General features: G+C 44.3%; 1 protein-coding gene across 1 annotated transcript; it reads left to right on the top strand.

Annotated features, from left to right (window-relative positions):
• The first annotated feature begins 1,028 nt into the window (after nt 1-1,028).
• LOC110980342 (uncharacterized) lies at nt 1,029-16,093 on the top strand. The gene is made up of 22 exons (XM_087138644.1): nt 1,029-1,302; nt 1,932-1,989; nt 2,724-2,951; nt 3,543-3,722; nt 4,113-4,285; nt 4,646-4,697; nt 5,425-5,601; nt 5,791-5,964; nt 6,293-6,490; nt 6,807-6,956; nt 7,396-7,566; nt 7,980-8,168; nt 8,545-8,715; nt 9,197-9,444; nt 9,876-10,065; nt 10,374-10,499; nt 10,924-11,174; nt 11,538-11,838; nt 12,884-13,032; nt 13,420-13,561; nt 13,752-13,869; nt 14,160-16,093. The coding sequence occupies exons 1-22, from the start codon at nt 1,300-1,302 to the stop codon at nt 15,541-15,543; spliced, it is 4,833 nt and encodes a 1,610-aa protein (XP_086994770.1). The 5' UTR covers nt 1,029-1,299; the 3' UTR covers nt 15,544-16,093.
• Nucleotides 16,094-16,722: the final 629 nt, after the last annotated feature.

Genomic DNA, 16,722 nt, shown 5'->3' on the forward strand with positions numbered 1-16,722 from the left:
CTGCAATCCGAATCGCCCTTGCTGTTTATATAAAACGCTCATGCAATTATCTCTTTTCGTCTGCTCTTCAATCTTGTCAATAATTTCCAACAGTATTTGGTGTAAATGATTTCTTGAAATTCAACCAGTCGACAAAACCCCCAGTGATTTATGAATCCCAGGTTTCTCTGTTAAACGAGTTTGTTATAAATCTGAGATCCCCCCCAAAAAGAGGTAAACAAAGGACATCACAATCAAAAACTTTCCTTGAAATTTAATATTTAATGTACTGTTCACGTGTTTCAATCTGTCAAAGTGTTTTAATTTTTCTTGCATAAAATCGTTCCAGTGAAATCTATGACCATGGTATAATAAAACAATTGTTGCCTGCAGTGACGGGGTCCATGGGTTTTCTACATCCTCGGGAGCAAATGACACCCTCGGCTTCGCCTCAAGTGCCATTTGCCCCCTCGGGCGTACAAAACACCATGGCCCCTACCCCGCAGGAAACAATTGTTAAATGAAGTTCTTTTCATTAAAAGTGACAAGACGATGGTAGTTTTTCCTTTCTTGGAAAATCCTTTTCTGGATACATTTTAGAGGGCGCTATTTTTCATCGTCACACAAGGTACTACTTCTCAAAAAGCATAGGTACATTTATAATTTTAAAAAGTGGACCCCGTTGACAAATCACATCATGGATAGACGACACCACATAACAGATTGACAATTAATGTGAACTAACATCAAATAACGTTTACCAAACGTACGTTTAGTGTTCCATATGGATGAGCCGCTTGTGTGCGGGCTCCAAGGAACAAATTGGTAATATTCGGAGTCGGACCAGGCCTTCCGTCGACACCTCCAAAACCAGCAAGTCCGTTTTGGAACAGTTTACGAAGTAACAGCTTCACACCTACAACATGATCGGTGCACTCCGCGTGCCACGTGTGCGTATTATATGCGCATAGTGTACGCACGTGCGCGTAATGACGATCATAGTTATTCATGCGCGCGCGTCTCAAAGATATTCGAGTACGCATCAACGCACTCGTAGATCAATTTTCAAAAAAACAACTTTGTCGAACTTTACACTAATGAGTAAAGAATTACACCGCTTTCTTCAATCGGATCATTTGAGAGTTTATAATGTTTGCCATGGTATCTTAGAAGCCATAGTTTAATATATTGGGAACCTGTAAGGAAATGAAGCAAATTTGCAGTAGTGACCGCTAGCAATGATGTCTACAGTTTGGAGGCAGGGATCGAAGTTTTGTGCTTTTGGCCTCAAAATCGTCGGTTTGACTTGATATTGTCAAAATGGTAAGCCATTATGAATGTACCAAATCTCATTTGTTACGACATACTATTGATTAGCTATTTATAAGAATTATTGCCAAAACCGCCCTTTCAGAGCGGTGCAGGTCTGATGATAAACCTCACGCAGCTGTTGGGTATTTTATCAGCTCTGTAGCAGTTTTATCTAGATCCAAGATGACTCGTGCAACGTTAAGCAAAATCCTGTCCCCTGCGTACATTCTCGACCAGACATTTCAAGTTCAACGATTTAATCAAAAGACACCTTTCACCTGTTCACCTGAAAGACTCACAGGCTGAGACGTGTCTCCTTCAGGCCTTGTCCTGTCTCTCTTGTTCAAGAATGTTTTGCTCTAAAATAAGCTATGCAACCCTGATTAAACTTTTTTATTAGAATGTTAACTTACACCTATCCAATCTGAAAAAATGGATGGCACGACCTAATCTCATCTAAAAAAAAAAATAGTTGCACCAGACGGTACCAGTATGTAGTTCTAACATGACTTTTGCCTTGGTACAGCACTAATGTACTGGACCGATTTCAAAATGAACATTATTTCAGCAGGGCCTGGAATCATGTAGATCTAGAAATGTACAAATGTTGAAGTGATGAACTGCCTCATTTCTCTTTTCAGGCACAATGTGAGTTTCTTACGCATGTCATCATCTTATGTACCGTTTGTCTTACGTTTGGTGAGTATAAGGTCAAAATAGACCTATTCGGTGAGGATTGTAAATTTGGGGACCCTGTTCCTGTAATAGAAGGGAGAGCTATATTTTAACTTTTGAATTCACCTTGGGAGACGACTGTGACATCATGCTCAGTAACTGTACGATTAATGTTGTGAAAAAAGGGAAGGGCTTTGAGTTTAGCGGGAAATTATGAGGGGAAACTGTGTTTTAACACATGACACATGGTGGATTCAAATTGCATGGCTAGTTTATCGGTAAGAAAGTAACATTTTCTGACATTTACAATTGAAATTTCCCCAAAATAGGGTCAGCACAGTAAAGAGAGTGTTGCTTTTTTTTTTTGGAGGACTTACCAGTTTTGCGAGATTAAAATGTAAAAAAATGGGGGGGGGCACGTACAATCCCCCTTTATTCGGTAACAGGCAAAAACTGTATAGAACCTGATTCTATTTCCAATGTCCCAACACAAAATAAACTATGATCAGTCTATCTATCTATCAATCAATGATACATCGTGTCTCACACATGTAATTCACAGAATATCAGAATTTCTTGAAAGGGAGACAGAAGTGTCATTTGCCGGAAACAGGCACCTCAGAGCTTCTTTAGAGATTTGGCAGCAGCACGTGATGCTGAAAAGATACCAGTCTACCTTATACGCCAAATTTGGTAATGAAGACTTGAACCAATACCCTACTTCCAAAATAAAGGGGAAAGTTTCTTATTGTTGACAGCTTCTTCCTCTGTCTATCTATCGCCTGAATTGTCGGACGCCCTTCATCTCTTGAGGCCAGACAGCCAGGTTCTGTTCGCCAGCGCGTGTCTGCAGGAGGATTACCAGTGCAGCGAGGCCGAAGTGGCCAGCTACGCCTGGGCGAGTTCCCATGCCGACCCCGCGGCACGGAAACGCTTCTGGCACACGTACGTTTGTACGTGGAACGAAGACCCTAGCGAATGTCCAGGTAAGAGACGAGATAGATTATTGACAGGTTCTGATTAGAACCTCATTTAGAGCATCGAGATAATGAGTTGCTGGTGTCATCGAACCATATTCTACAACTCACATCGAGTTTGCGCAAGTTTTTAGATAACACGTACTGTTATCGTGAAGTTGTACACTGACTTTATTTGGCGCTCATAAGAAGAGGTGCCCAAAGCACGCCGATGGAACAGTGTAAAATTAATGATCAGTAGCCATAACTATTGAACGCATAAAATACCCCTGATGTGCACAGTAAATTTCTCCAAGTGTCTATCAGTACGTTCTCCAAATAAAGGTTGTTAATGTAAAGCCTATATGTAAAATAGAACCAGTTACTGCAAAGTGGAGAGACGATTTTAGAAAATCCCTTGCTGTGTTTAAAGTCATCAGAATCTACTAATTCCATCTACATGTATAGGCATATTTGTCGTTAACATTGTGTAATGCTTTTAAAATATATCTGAGGGCGTTTGACTCTTTGGGCTTTCCAGCACTGCTGACGAACCAAAACTAACCGCTTATCAGAAATGGTAAACAGAAATGATACTTTGTTCTTTCTTGGCACTGATAGTTGACGGTGGTTGGACTGCTTGGAGTGAATGGGGAGCCTGCAACACGACCTGCGGTGACGGAACCAAGCTGAGGTATCGCACCTGCAACTGGCCCCCGCCGAAAAATGGCGGCAACGAATGCCACGGACAGGCAACCAGTGTGACAAGCTGCAGGGTCAAGATGGCCTGTCCAGTTACTGGTATGAAAACAAGTGGACCATGTGTGTGTTGTTAAGACGATGTATATTTTGTCGAAACTACAATCGTAACAGGTGTTCATAATTTTGCGATTTTTGAGGAAACAATTAAGTAAGATCAATCTTTCAGCTTCGTGACGTGTCTACCCGTTGCTGACTCCCCAATTGTCTAATCATCGTTTCCATCCTTTTGTTCTGTAATTGCAATTTTGAGATCATGCTGGAGATTGGAGATCAAGCTCTTCCTATGAGAATAACGGTTTACCGATCAATACATCGATGAATTGGAAATATCTTATTGCTGTAAAGACAAACTCTTTTTGTAATACGCGATAGACTTCGCTAACATTCTTTACACACATCTAAACCCTTCTGTTTTCATCCCAACTTGAGGTCACGAAAACTTGAGCTTTACGGAGGAATTGCCTGGGAGCTCTGTCCAGCACAGAGCTCTTGAGGCTATGGAACCGTTTAACGAGGAAAACACCGAGCTGTCCACGGCCTGTCTGGAGGGGCACTGCAGCTACCAACAAGTGACGGAGATGGTCACGCCGCGGGATCTCGCAGTACGTAATGACATGCCCCCTTTACACCACACCCGTGCAAATGTATCAACACTTAAAAGCTGTAGAATTGACAACTTTTCTAGGCGTAGATCTTGGGTTTGTGTTTATATTTTGGGCCCATTTGACACTTTAAAAAGAAAGCTGCGAATAAATTAATTCAACGCAAAGAAGAGTTCATATTTCAGGATTCGACCGAAGTCACTTCACAGAGGCTCTCGATCAACCAATACGATATACGCTACCTCTTCCGTTTTTGATTACTTGTTTTTCAAAGTGAAATATGAAATTGCAGTCAATCTTATGAAGCCGCAAAGCCAAGTATCGTTTGCGTCACGTGTCCTCTCCTCTTTCTCTCCACAGGATCGCTACTGGACCAATTTGATGTGCTTCAAACATTTCGAAGGATGTGCCGGTAAAATAGCACATGCTTGTTTGAAAATATTATATGTATCCCAAACCTTGTCAGAGTCACATCACATTTATGATTCTGACCGAGTTTTTCGTCATGCATTTGTTTCAGTAAAGTCAAAGACCCGATTTTCATTACTCTTATAGAAATAAATATTTTTAAGAATGGCCTTGCGGAATAGCCACCGGGATTTACCCGTTGACTTATGTGAAATGCAAATGTACTTACGGGTAAAAGCATTTACATATTTTAAAATTTTACAACACACCTACCCAGTGGCGTAACTAGGGCTAACATGTCTGGGGGTTAACCTGGATGTGCATACGTTTTTTACAAGGGGCGCCACAAGAAATCAAGGGGCAGCTGCATAGTTGTATTAAACTCAACGGTGATCATTCAGAGATTTTAAGGGGAGGGCATCCGCTGGGGGACGTGCCCACACCCCACTGCACCCACCATTTTAAACTCTTAGTGATGACCACAATCTTGGGCAAAAATATGTGAGTGAACTGGATAACAGTGAACAATTACTGAAGTGAGCAACATGGGATGTTTCGCCGACAGACATTCGCGCTCTGTAGATCAACACTAACAAGTGGCAGGAAATGAGCGGGTTTGTTTCACAGGTCGGATTTACTGCATTCTTTTTGTGCACTTGATATTTGATAGTCTCGTGAGTACACCTGCAGAACATTCTCTGTACCTCAATATACATCTATATTCGTAACAGTGGACGGTGACTGGTCAGAGTGGAGCGCATGGAGTGGCTGTTCCTCCCGCTGCGGTACCGGCAAGGCCTACCGGTCCAGGCGGTGTTCCAACCCGCAGCCCCGACACGGCGGCCGGTACTGTGAGGGACCGGAGTACGAGGAAGGAACGTGCTTTGACGATTCCTGCGTAAATGCAGGTGAGTCGTAAAATAATTAACGTTTGAACAAAAACAAACCAATGTGCATTGGCAAAGGGTCTGGCAAAATCAAAAACATATAATGACTAAATTCAAGCCAATTTGATACAAAAAAATTAATACTCGCGCGCATTTTTATACAAAAATTCGTTAATTCGGTCATTTGTCGATACATTATTATACATACAGTTGGTGTTTTACTGACTCCATGGTCCATGTGGTCGGAGTGTTCAACCACCTGCAACGAAGGGGTCAGAACCTCCACCAGACGGTGTCACGGCAGCGACGCGTGCGACATCGGCAACGGGCAAGTCGCAGCGATGCTCACGAAGGAGACTGCGTGCCAGGGTGTCCTCTGTCCCGGTAAGACAGGCGAACATTGTGGTCTGGACCAGTGACAGCGTGCTGTATATTCCCGTCGTTTTGCTTGATAACTTTCAATATCAAGTTAAATTCTAGAAGCTTCAAGTATCTTTGTTTTGTTTATGTCAACGAAGCCCTTTGGAACTGCACGACATTCCAGTGACTCGAAATAAGTTACTCAATGAGTAAATTGATATCCTCTCAAGTGAATAAATATACTTACGAGTCAGGGGTCGAATAATGTACGACAGTAATCAAGCTAACTGCACTCAAGGCGTTCCTTTTTACCGAAGCCAATGAAATCATTTTTAATGTCCGCATCTGACAGAAGTAGGAGGCTGGAGTGAGTGGAGCGCTTGGACGGTCTGCACGGCCATCTGCAGTAAGGGTCAGCGGATGAAGGAGCGGGCGTGTAACAAGCCCCGTCCCCACGGGCCGGGCAACGACTGCGTGGGAGAGTCCACCACGGCGGAAGAATGTAGTCATAACGCTCCGTACTGCGAGGGTGTACCGAAGTTTGTGACGAGTATGTTCAAGCGCGTACATCGCTGTGGCGCTCGCACAACAGTGCACATTTCATACGATTCTTTTCCTGTGAAAATTTTCTTAGTCAGAAATTTAAGTTTCTAATTACTGCCTTATACAAACAAAAACGTTTCTACGCCGGTGCTGCTGTGTGTAATCGTTACTATGAGCTAACAAGTTCAACCACGCAGAAATAAGTATACTTATGCTTTCGTCTCAATGCTGTAAGGTCCAAGAACAGCTGGACAACTGAAAGTTTTTCAAGTTCATCGGAATATCTTTGATGGCTTTTACAAGTGAAATCGTGTTTATTTTAGTGTACGAAGATTGGTCTCAATGGTCGGACTGTAGCGCCCCCTGCGACGGTGGGGTGAGAATCCGCCACAGAACGTGCGTGGAGCAAGGTCACCCGTGCCGCGGCGACCTCTACGATCTGGAGATATGTAACGCCGACTTACCGTGCAAAGGTGACCAACACAAAAATGCTAAAAAGTCGACCGCTCACTGTTGAACGATAAAGGAGGACTGTTAAATTGTTTCCTTAATCTAAGACATTAAACAAGAAGTACCTTATAGAAGTGATGTGGTTTGGATTTTGTAAAGTAAGGGTAAAGTTAATGGACATATCTCAATATGGCAAATAACTACTTTTGCGTGTCATCATAACTCGAATAACGAGTCCCGCTGGCGAGTTTAACGGCTATTCAAAACAAAACGATAAAAATCTCAATCGAATTATAACATAAAATGCATTAAAAACAGTGGGTTTTGTTCTCCGAATGGCAATATCTGTAGTCACTGCCTTTTTTATCCGCAAAAAATATTATGCAAAATCTTGTAATTAAAGTCTTGGTTGTAACATATCACCCTTGTCTTTCTGCACAATGATGCGAAATTATCCATTAGTGGACGGTGGCTGGAGCGAGTGGACTCGGTGGTCAGTTTGCACGGTGACCTGTGGAGAGGGAGAAACAGAGCGGCACCGCCAGTGCAACCAACCACGGCCCGAGTTTGGCGGCCGGACCTGCCAGGGAAATGCCAGCGAGAAGAGGAAATGTCTCGTCTCGGAATGCCCAGGTAAAAACGCTCTGCAGATTATTTTCCTCCACCTAATCGGTGCGATCGTGATAGTTTTAGCCAACAGCGCTTGAAAGAGAATCTAAGAATAGATTTCCCCTCACGCCTCAGCCACAATATTTTTTAAGTAACTTTTTCCCAGGCAGGTTTCACACTTTGTAAAAAACAAACGATGTAGTTGTTAGCACGAGATAAACCATAACGAAGCGCCATCTAAAACGTTCATTTTTTTCTGGCAGTTTTTGTCAAACTTTGTGCCCTGCTATCAAGAACTACAATGGATGATGACTGGAAAGCACACATCAAAAAAAAGACCATCGAACACAAGAAATGATGTTACTGCCACCATTTTTGGACGACAGAAACCTAGCATTGTGCTTGATTACTTTTGTTGGAAACCTTTTTCTGAACAGCGGACGCCCCTACTTGGGAATCTTGGGGCGAGTGGTCCCAGTGCACCGTGACGTGTGCGGGGGGAACTTCCACACGAACGCGGGGGTGTATGGTAATCTACGCGAATAATGTTCCGATGTTTGTGTCCGTATCAAGATGCGCCGGAGAATACAAACAGAGCAATGTTTGCAACTTTTTACCTTGCCCAGGTAAAACATTAGATTTATTTACATTATGTACTGTACTTTCTTTATAAAAGAAACAGAGGTGAACCACAATCTTTATTTACACACGCGTTTTACTCCTTATAAAATTGCTCCCAAGGGTACTCTTGGTTGCAAGATATCCATTCAAGAATAAACATAGGATTGATATGCGTGCGGAGCATAATCTAAAGCGTTGCTATACCTTTCCCTTAACATAAAACTGAAGGAGATACAAAAATAAGTCACAATCACAGGCGAATTTATCAAATGAAAATAAAATTCTCCAACTGCGCTTGAACGTTACGTGTCAGACATGGCTATTTCCCGATCAGAGATGCTTCAAATAACCATTTAGAGGAAATAATCCCCTTTTTTCTAGTTGATGGAAATTGGGCGAGTTGGGGAGGCTGGGCCAGTTGCAGCCGAAGCTGCGGCGAGGGCGTGGTGAAGCGGGACCGCACCTGCACGGACCCGGCACCAGCAGGCGGCGGGGAGGTGTGCGGAGGGTACGGGACGGAGACGTTGCTGTGCTACCAACAACCCTGCCCAGGTAGGAGCTAAGAAGGAAACCGAGAGGCGCTTGTTTTGGCGTACACATGAGAGTATTCGCTTTAACTAAAATGCTACTGTTTGATGGTACTGTTTGACTGTAACACTTCAAACCAACAGCTCAGAGTAGGAATTTAACGACCGCACATTGCCGTATTCATGGATGGTAAGATCTATCTCATTGGGGTCGATGACGATGAAGGCGGCTAGCTGCCTGAAGCATCGGACAAACTTTGCATTTGATAAACATTTGCTTGAACGAAGAAACAAACTGCAGCTACATAGGAATCGGCGATCTCCAGCAGTCTCATATGTAGTCGAGACACGTGGGATTTTGAAATGGTTTAGATTGACTGAAACAGAAAGAGATAGGAGTAAAGTTTCAGGCACTTTAAGTGCTTAGACTAATAAGGAATTATAAAATTGCTCATGAGCTGAAATGTTCCATACCGGCGGTTCTTCATATTCGTATACCCGTGTAGTCCCTGACGAGATCCTGCGCACTTTCGACGGCACCGGCTTCATGATGTACCGCCACGCCTCCGCACCCTCGAAACTTCTCTTTATCTACATGCGCTTCAGGCCCGCCGCCCCGAGCGGCCTGCTGGCTTTACGTCACGATGACGTCCACTTACAGCAGGTTGTCACGGTCGGTCTGGCCGGTGGTCACGTCCGACTGTACGCGAAGGTGGGAGAGGCTGAGAGTGCAGTCGTGAGTGCCAATGGATTAGTAAGTCGTTTCGAAATGTACATTACAACAACCCTATTCATGTTATATTATTTACGGTCAAACTTATACCTTCTTTGTTAGCAGAGAAGTTTGGCTAACTCAAGCCGGTAAAATTTGTTTAAAATTAAATGTATTTCAAGTTTGCCAGGTATTGCAAACGCTTACAGATATATGAGCAAATTCTGTTGGTGAAGTTATCGAGCTCTACAGAAAATTTTGTGGGAGGAATTTACATTCAAGTGGGCTCCTCTTCTCCGTTGTGGGGGATGCCTGCCGTCCGTCAAGGTCTGCCACTGAGAATTACAGTACAAAAGAGCTCCTTTGTCCACGAGAGCAGCAACATCATCATGTAACTTGATGCCTTTTGTGTGTTTTTTGGTGATTCTGAGCAAGTATAATGATCATGAACATGATCATCTTTCAACCACCAGCATCTGCATAAATGGAACAGTGTTGTAGTGACCATTAGCGGAGGGCGCACCAGTGTACGCCTGAATGACGGCACCCCGGTCTTTGGCAACTTCAGCCTCCCACTGCCCTCTCGCTTGAACTGGGACCAGCCCATGTACATCGGTGGCGCCTTGCCGTATCTTTTTCCCGGGCCTGCGCACGAATACATCGGTGAGTCTGGAAAATTAATGGGGCCTGTGTTTTCCCACATGTGGCTATATATATTTCCCCTTCAATGCATACCTTCTACAAGAATTTCCATAGCGTGACCGAAAGCTGTTACATGTATTTCAAAATGAGAACTGAAAACAAAGAAAGAATAACCGCTGCAGCAAAATTAACAAAACTACTACCGATATACGGAAAATGCAAGTAAAAATAAGAAGCACACCTCGTTCCCTTCGAGTAGATTTTACTCTGTCCGTCATGTGCAAAGTCTTATTGAAGTCTGCCTTGTTGTAATGTACGCTAATGTTCAGGGTTTCGCGGAGCCTTCTCTGCTCTACGAGTCAATTACAAGGAGTACAGTCTTCACGACATAAGGCCAGAGTGGACGGGGTTGGGACTGCCGTTTGTAAGCTTCAATGTTGGCACTCAACCGGCAGGTCAGCAAGAGAACACTTAGAAACCAGATTGAACTGTCGCACAGGAATGAAACGCGCACAATTTTGAAAGCATTTATTGGAACAGTCTTTGGCTGGTTAAGTTCTTTTTTCGCACTCTCAGAAGTTCGAAAGTTCACCTGTAGTATAAGTATTAGAAATGAAGAAAAGCCCAAGTTAAGCCCTTGCCCTATCCTGGTTGAAATTGAAGAAAACGTCACATTGAAACTGCTTTCCCTTCCCAACATTTTGCAAATACGTACTTCAACTTGTCCCTTGCAGTGTACTTTGCCTGCATCTGTAACAGCCGTTAATTCATCTCTATAAAAAAATGAGATGGAAATTAATTTACAGTGGTGATGCACTTTACATCAAACGTTCAATGCAAGTAATGGCACGCTAGCTTGCGTTTTCCTGCACAACACAGATATTGATGCCCAGGTGCCGGTGTTCACCGGTGACGAGTTCACATTCCTACCGTGTCAGAACACCACAACCGGCCGCAGACCTTTCTCCCTCAAACTCACCTTCAGGCCGGACGGTCCTCACGGCATCATTCTGTACGTCACGGGGCTGGTTCCGGGCTCATTCGTAGCGCTGACGATGATCGACAGTCACGTTGCTCTGGTCGCCAGTCTGGCAGACACCATCGCATCGGCCAAGAGCGTTGAAATACCCGTAAGTTCCGGTCTTATCTGTGTTTTACTTCAAATTGGCTGCTGATGATTTGACAGCAAGCCAACTCCAGACATGAGAACCGAGCCGTCATACCTGTTGTTCACATGACAAAGCTGCATTTTTGTTGTAAAACAGTTTGGGATCACCAGGAATCCCCTCCAGTATCCACGAAGCCATTTACTTCGAAAAAGGAAACCGTGCAAGATGAGCCTATAGAGTGATAATACGACTCAAAACAACCGACACCAACAAAACACAAGCGAGGAAGCGAGAAGGTGCAGCACATAGCTGTGAAGAGCTACTGACTTGGTGACCACCATCTTGGTTTGGTAAATGAAAGACTTTCATATTGTATCCTCTCAGTTATCCAGATGGGCGATAGTCAAATTTACCCTTCGAGGTGCTGAAGCCGAGATGCGCGTGAATGGCGGTCCGGCCATCCAGCTTACCATCCCGGGCACCGAGTTCGTCCCGGCGTTGAGGGTCAACATCGGAGGCGTGCCGCTCCCGCACAGGGTGCTGGCTGGTATGACGACGGGCGTAGATAAAGGTCTTGTGGGGTCGGTCTACGAGGTGACTATCAACGGGGACCAGTATTTACTTACGGAGACAGCACTAAATATGGAGGACATGTACCTCAATTCAGCGTCCACCACACTCGCAGGTATTAACGCGCCGTTCCATAGGCCTGTGTACGTTTTTGGGGTACGTTGCGTACACGATGCGCTCATGCGTTTAACTTTCACGGGACAAAAATCGACTCCATTAACATAACACGCGTGTGCGTTGCGTTCGGCCGTCAAAATCGCCCCGGGAGCGATTTTCACGGATACGCAACGCTTGGCGCAAGAGTTGACGCGCATTATGGGATGGCACCTTTCGTAGTTCCCAAACGCACGACAACCGCTTTCACTACGGAGCAAGTAGCACCTTCGTATTTATACACCAACACGATTCGTTACACGATCGGTGCCCTTGCCTCCAATATGGTGTACTATTTATACGACACACATTTCTGCCTCTCTAGCTTCTTTCAAGGCGACACAACTACACGACACGACGGCCATTACGTTTGTACACCGCAAAAAACTGGGGTGTTAAATTTCACACCCCTGGTGTTATCAGAGGACTACACTAACACTTTTCATTGGTGTTAAAATCTTTGGTATTATTTGGTGTTACTTTTAACATCCTCCTGTGCACTGTAACACTTATAGGTGTGCTAAGTAACACCGGTGGTGTTAAAGTAACACCCTACGCTATGCGGTGTGGTGATCAGATAACACCAAAAAGTGTTGATTTTAACACCACAGTTTTGCAGTGTACACACGACGCGTCGCATCGTGCGTTGCGTCGTGCGTCACGTCGTGCGTCACGCGTCGTACTGTCTTACGGCACGACGCAAGAGAGCCGTCGTGCTGTCGCGTCGTGTAGCTGTGTCGCCTTGGAAGAGGCTAGAGAAAAACAGGAATGGGTGTCGTAAATAGTACACCATGGTTAAGAGTTCCTTAACCCTCACAAAGTTCCGAACTGATGCTGGATTCAAAAAAGAGATTTGCAACCCTAAATAGCATATCCTTGACCTGTTAAGCAACTGAATCTTTGCTCAATATTTCTCAACTAACTTTGCATAAACACTCTTCTGTGCCATTTGGAAAGGTTTGTGTCGTCTCTATATACAGTACAAATTCTGAAATTCATGCTTGCAGCTCACTACCGGGAAGTCAAAAGACTACGTCACAGCAGCGTTGCGCTTCACTGCAACTACGCTAACATTCATCACGAGAACCCCGTGGTAACGTGGCTCCACGGAGACGGGTTTCTCGAAGCATCAGCCCACGTCAACATATTCAAACCGGTATTATAGAAATCATCACTACTAGACCAACTAATAGTACACGTATTATCATTGAGCGATACAGGACGGCGTCAAAACACTACAACAATCGCTTGTAACATTATTCAGCGCTGAATATAGGTCTGTCGTACTTAAGCACCAGTCTATTTGAGTTCATCCATGTTTAGTGTTTCTAAAAGGTTGGAATTCTTAGTAATAATATACGAATAGCCTACCCTCCATTTTAGAATCCCAGGTGTAGCACTTCATTTCTTTCCTTTCTATTTTTTTCCCATAAAACACAACCTGAAAGCAATTTCAGGCAGGGCAAAATATTTACACAATTCTCCGAATACTCAGCAAAAGCTAAGATTGTTTTTATTTGTTTTGATTTCCATTTTCTTGCAGAATGTCTTTTTCCCGCACAGGTCAATTTTGAATTTGCACACACTCAACTCAGACGATGAGGGACCCTACGCATGTATGGTCTGGTACCGCGGCAAAGCCGTCATAACACATGCTTTTGGTGTTTCGGTCTTCGAGCCTCCTGGTGAGTACTGCACCTGTCCGAAAAGCAGAGGCATCAACCCATAAACCACACTTCAGAATTTTCTATAATTACCACATAATAACATGATCTTGTGCCACTTTTAATTTCGCTGTTAAATTTAGTTATATTCAAAGCACTTGCAATTTGTAAATTGTTTATATCTGCCGTTTGCTGCTCTGTGTACTTACAGCAATCGAGTTCCAGGTCGAGTCTAATGTTGAACTGATGGTCATTGGAAATATCGCCCTCATCGTTGGCTTCGTCATTGGTATTCTCGTCCTGTCATGCTTCAGAGTGTGTAGGAGAAGGTCAGTGCATGCATTCACAACCAAGGTCTTTAACGTTGCATTGAAAACGTTTAAATGTACCAGTCCTTTTTTTGTAACTTACTTAAGCTAGTGTAGCAATTTAAAGTTACTGAAAAAAAAGATTAAAATGGACATCAAAGCGATAGGTTTCTACAGAATCCGTCAGTATATTTTCAAATGTAAACATATTTTACTTCAACAAATCCATGGCTTCTTGAGACATTTTTCCCCGGGCAAAAGGTAGAAGCAATTTCCTGTAACTTTGTTTCCATCTTCCGGCAATTATGCAGATACTTCTTCTTGGACATGATTTACCAGTCCACCGTGTTCTACTTTGGGTTGGATTCTTGCGCGTGTCTGAGGGATCCCAACATACCCGATCGCGCCACCGTGCTCCTAGTCAACGCTACCTACGACGAGGACTTCTCGGCCCGCGAGGAGAAAATCAAATTTGACCAGGCTCTGAAGAGGAAAAGGCAGGACAAGTTGAAGAAAAACACCAAAGGGTTCATAGAAAAAATAAAAGCAAAGATCGCCAAGGCAGGCGGCAAAGATGACGCGGAAAAGGTCTTGGGTGATGCCGACATTGACAAGGAATCTGCAAACGCCGAGCAGTACAAGACGGGTAAAAATCTGGACAAGGAAACATCAGTACTCACGGAAAAGACAAATGAAGCATCTGAGATGACCACTGAACCAAACACCAAGTATTCTAATCAGTCAGAAGAACGAGAGGAATTATTGAAATCGATGTCACAGAGACACATAAACGAGAACCAGGCCGCAGGTATGTATGGAGAGGTCTGTCGGCAGCCCAGTGAATCACTGAGCGACGGCGAGATTAATCTAAGGCGTCTCTCCCACGAGATTGTGACCGGGAAACCGGAGTCGTCATCCTCGGGTTCTTCGCACGGAGGAGCGTTGCCGGAGGCCGCAAACTTCACGGCAGCGCACAAGGGGGACAAGGGCTCCCTGAGCTCCTTGGCGATTCTAGAAGACGAGAGACAGGCGGACCTGGACGTGGAACCACGCAACAAAGAGGAGCCGGTCTACGTCAACATCGATACTATCCGGGAGAGAAGACAAAGCCAGTCGTCTGCTGGGAGCCTGAGGTTAATGAGGAGAGCTTCGTCATCCGCATCTACTGGCTCGGAACCTCCACTGGCTCCACCTAAATTGATGTCATCAGAGGAGCCTGTGGAAGTCGATTTGGACGCGGTCCACGATAACTGGCGGAAGAGCAACATCTCCCCGGAATTACCGAGCGACTATAGTGCTGACGGGAGTGCGGTAACCGATGCGAGAACGGAGGACCGCAGACGCGAAAGCGTGGCCGAGGCCGGCTGCGACGCCGGGCGATTGTTCAGTCACCGGGGTTCAATAGGTGGCGCTGTCGCCAAGCTTTCCGAGGCGGTTGCCGAAGAAGTCCAACACACGAGTGACGGCGCCGGTGAAATCGACGAGGGCGCTGCCGAAGACGGAACGCCAGAGGAAGACTTCCCAGGAAGGGAATTGAGTCTTGTGGAGGAGGAAGTTGACGAAGAGGTTCAACCGCTGCTGGACGTGGGCTCACCATCGTCAGCGAGTGAGAAATATGAAGGGTCCTCGGAAGAGGCCGGAGATGATCAAACTGCGAGTGACGGGTCACTAACCGAGAGGGAGAGTAGTGAATGAAACGTGTTTTCCGATCATTGGCCCATTTGACAAATCTAGAGGTTAATACACTCATTGAAGGCGTTCCTGATGCAATAGTGCTGAAAATACCGCGTGGCGTTCCTGGAAAATGAACACTGAAACCGTATTTCCTTTAAAATTTATAGCCATGGACCGAGGGAAATTAGCTTGCGCAGCATGAATAGCCAGACAGCAGCATCTTAAAGACAAATTTAATAATGTTTTTATCGGTGTATATATAAAAAAAATCTTCATGCGTCTAAATGTTTGTGATTATAATTGTCCTGATTTGAAGTCTACCGCATATATCTGTTGGCAGAACCTGATTCTTAGACGGTAGCTACAATTCTTGTTTTTGTTTCCGTATTCTACTTTTAATGCTTTACTCCTTTAAAATAAACAAACTGAACCAAGGATATCTCAGTGAGGTTTTGATAATGAGCATGATTCCCAAACTTCGCTTTGAAATCGTTCTGATACGTTGTTTCTCGAGCTTATGCCAATTAAAATGCTGTTTTATTAAACACAATCTTTAGGCCTGTCACAACTACCTCGATTACCAGCGATTACCGACTTATTTACTGCAACTTGTAATCGTGGACAAAGGTGTCGTGAGGAACCTCGTACTTTGACCCCGACGAGACTTTCGGCTTTTCCAAAAAGCAACCGCAGTAGATTAAATCAATGATACATGTAATTCGTCTCATGGGATTAACTTGGAGCTTTTTGTAACGTTGATTGAATGGGAAGGGGGGAGGCTTCCATCACCCTCTACGCTTTTCAAAAATGCATTATACTCTGACACAAAGAACTTTCGGTTTCTGGGAGAGCCGAAACTGTCCGGGAGTGATGCAAAAGAGGCGTCAATGAATTTACTACGTCATTACCAGTGACAGAAGTAATGCAATGGTTCAATGATTTTAGTGGTCTGCCGTAAAATTTATTGTCTCCCTGTGAAAGATCTGAATGCTTTCTATGGGACTAGGCCTATAACCCATGTGAAAAGTACATATTGCAGAGAACGCAAAGCCGGATAAGACAACACATCTGTAATCCACTTCAATGAAATTCGTCCTTGCATGTTTGATCAGAATGCGTACATCACTTTCTGATTGTAAACTTGCCTGTTAGAATGATCTAAAGCAGGTGGCATAACTTTTCTTGTGCTCCTTGTAGGAT

This window comes from Acanthaster planci, linkage group LG07 (genome assembly GCF_054643075.1).
Source record: "Acanthaster planci isolate LZ-2023a linkage group LG07, COTS_SCS, whole genome shotgun sequence".
Classification (NCBI taxonomy): Eukaryota; Metazoa; Echinodermata; class Asteroidea; order Valvatida; family Acanthasteridae; genus Acanthaster; species Acanthaster planci.

Excerpts from the sequence above, each read along its gene's own strand:
- LOC110980342 (XM_087138644.1), top strand. Across the intron at positions 4,698-5,424 it reads ACATTTCGAAGGATGTGCCG|TGGACGGTGACTGGTCAGAG; the intron begins GTAAAATAGCAC and ends TATTCGTAACAG. Across the intron at positions 6,957-7,395 it reads CGCCGACTTACCGTGCAAAG|TGGACGGTGGCTGGAGCGAG; the intron begins GTGACCAACACA and ends ATTATCCATTAG.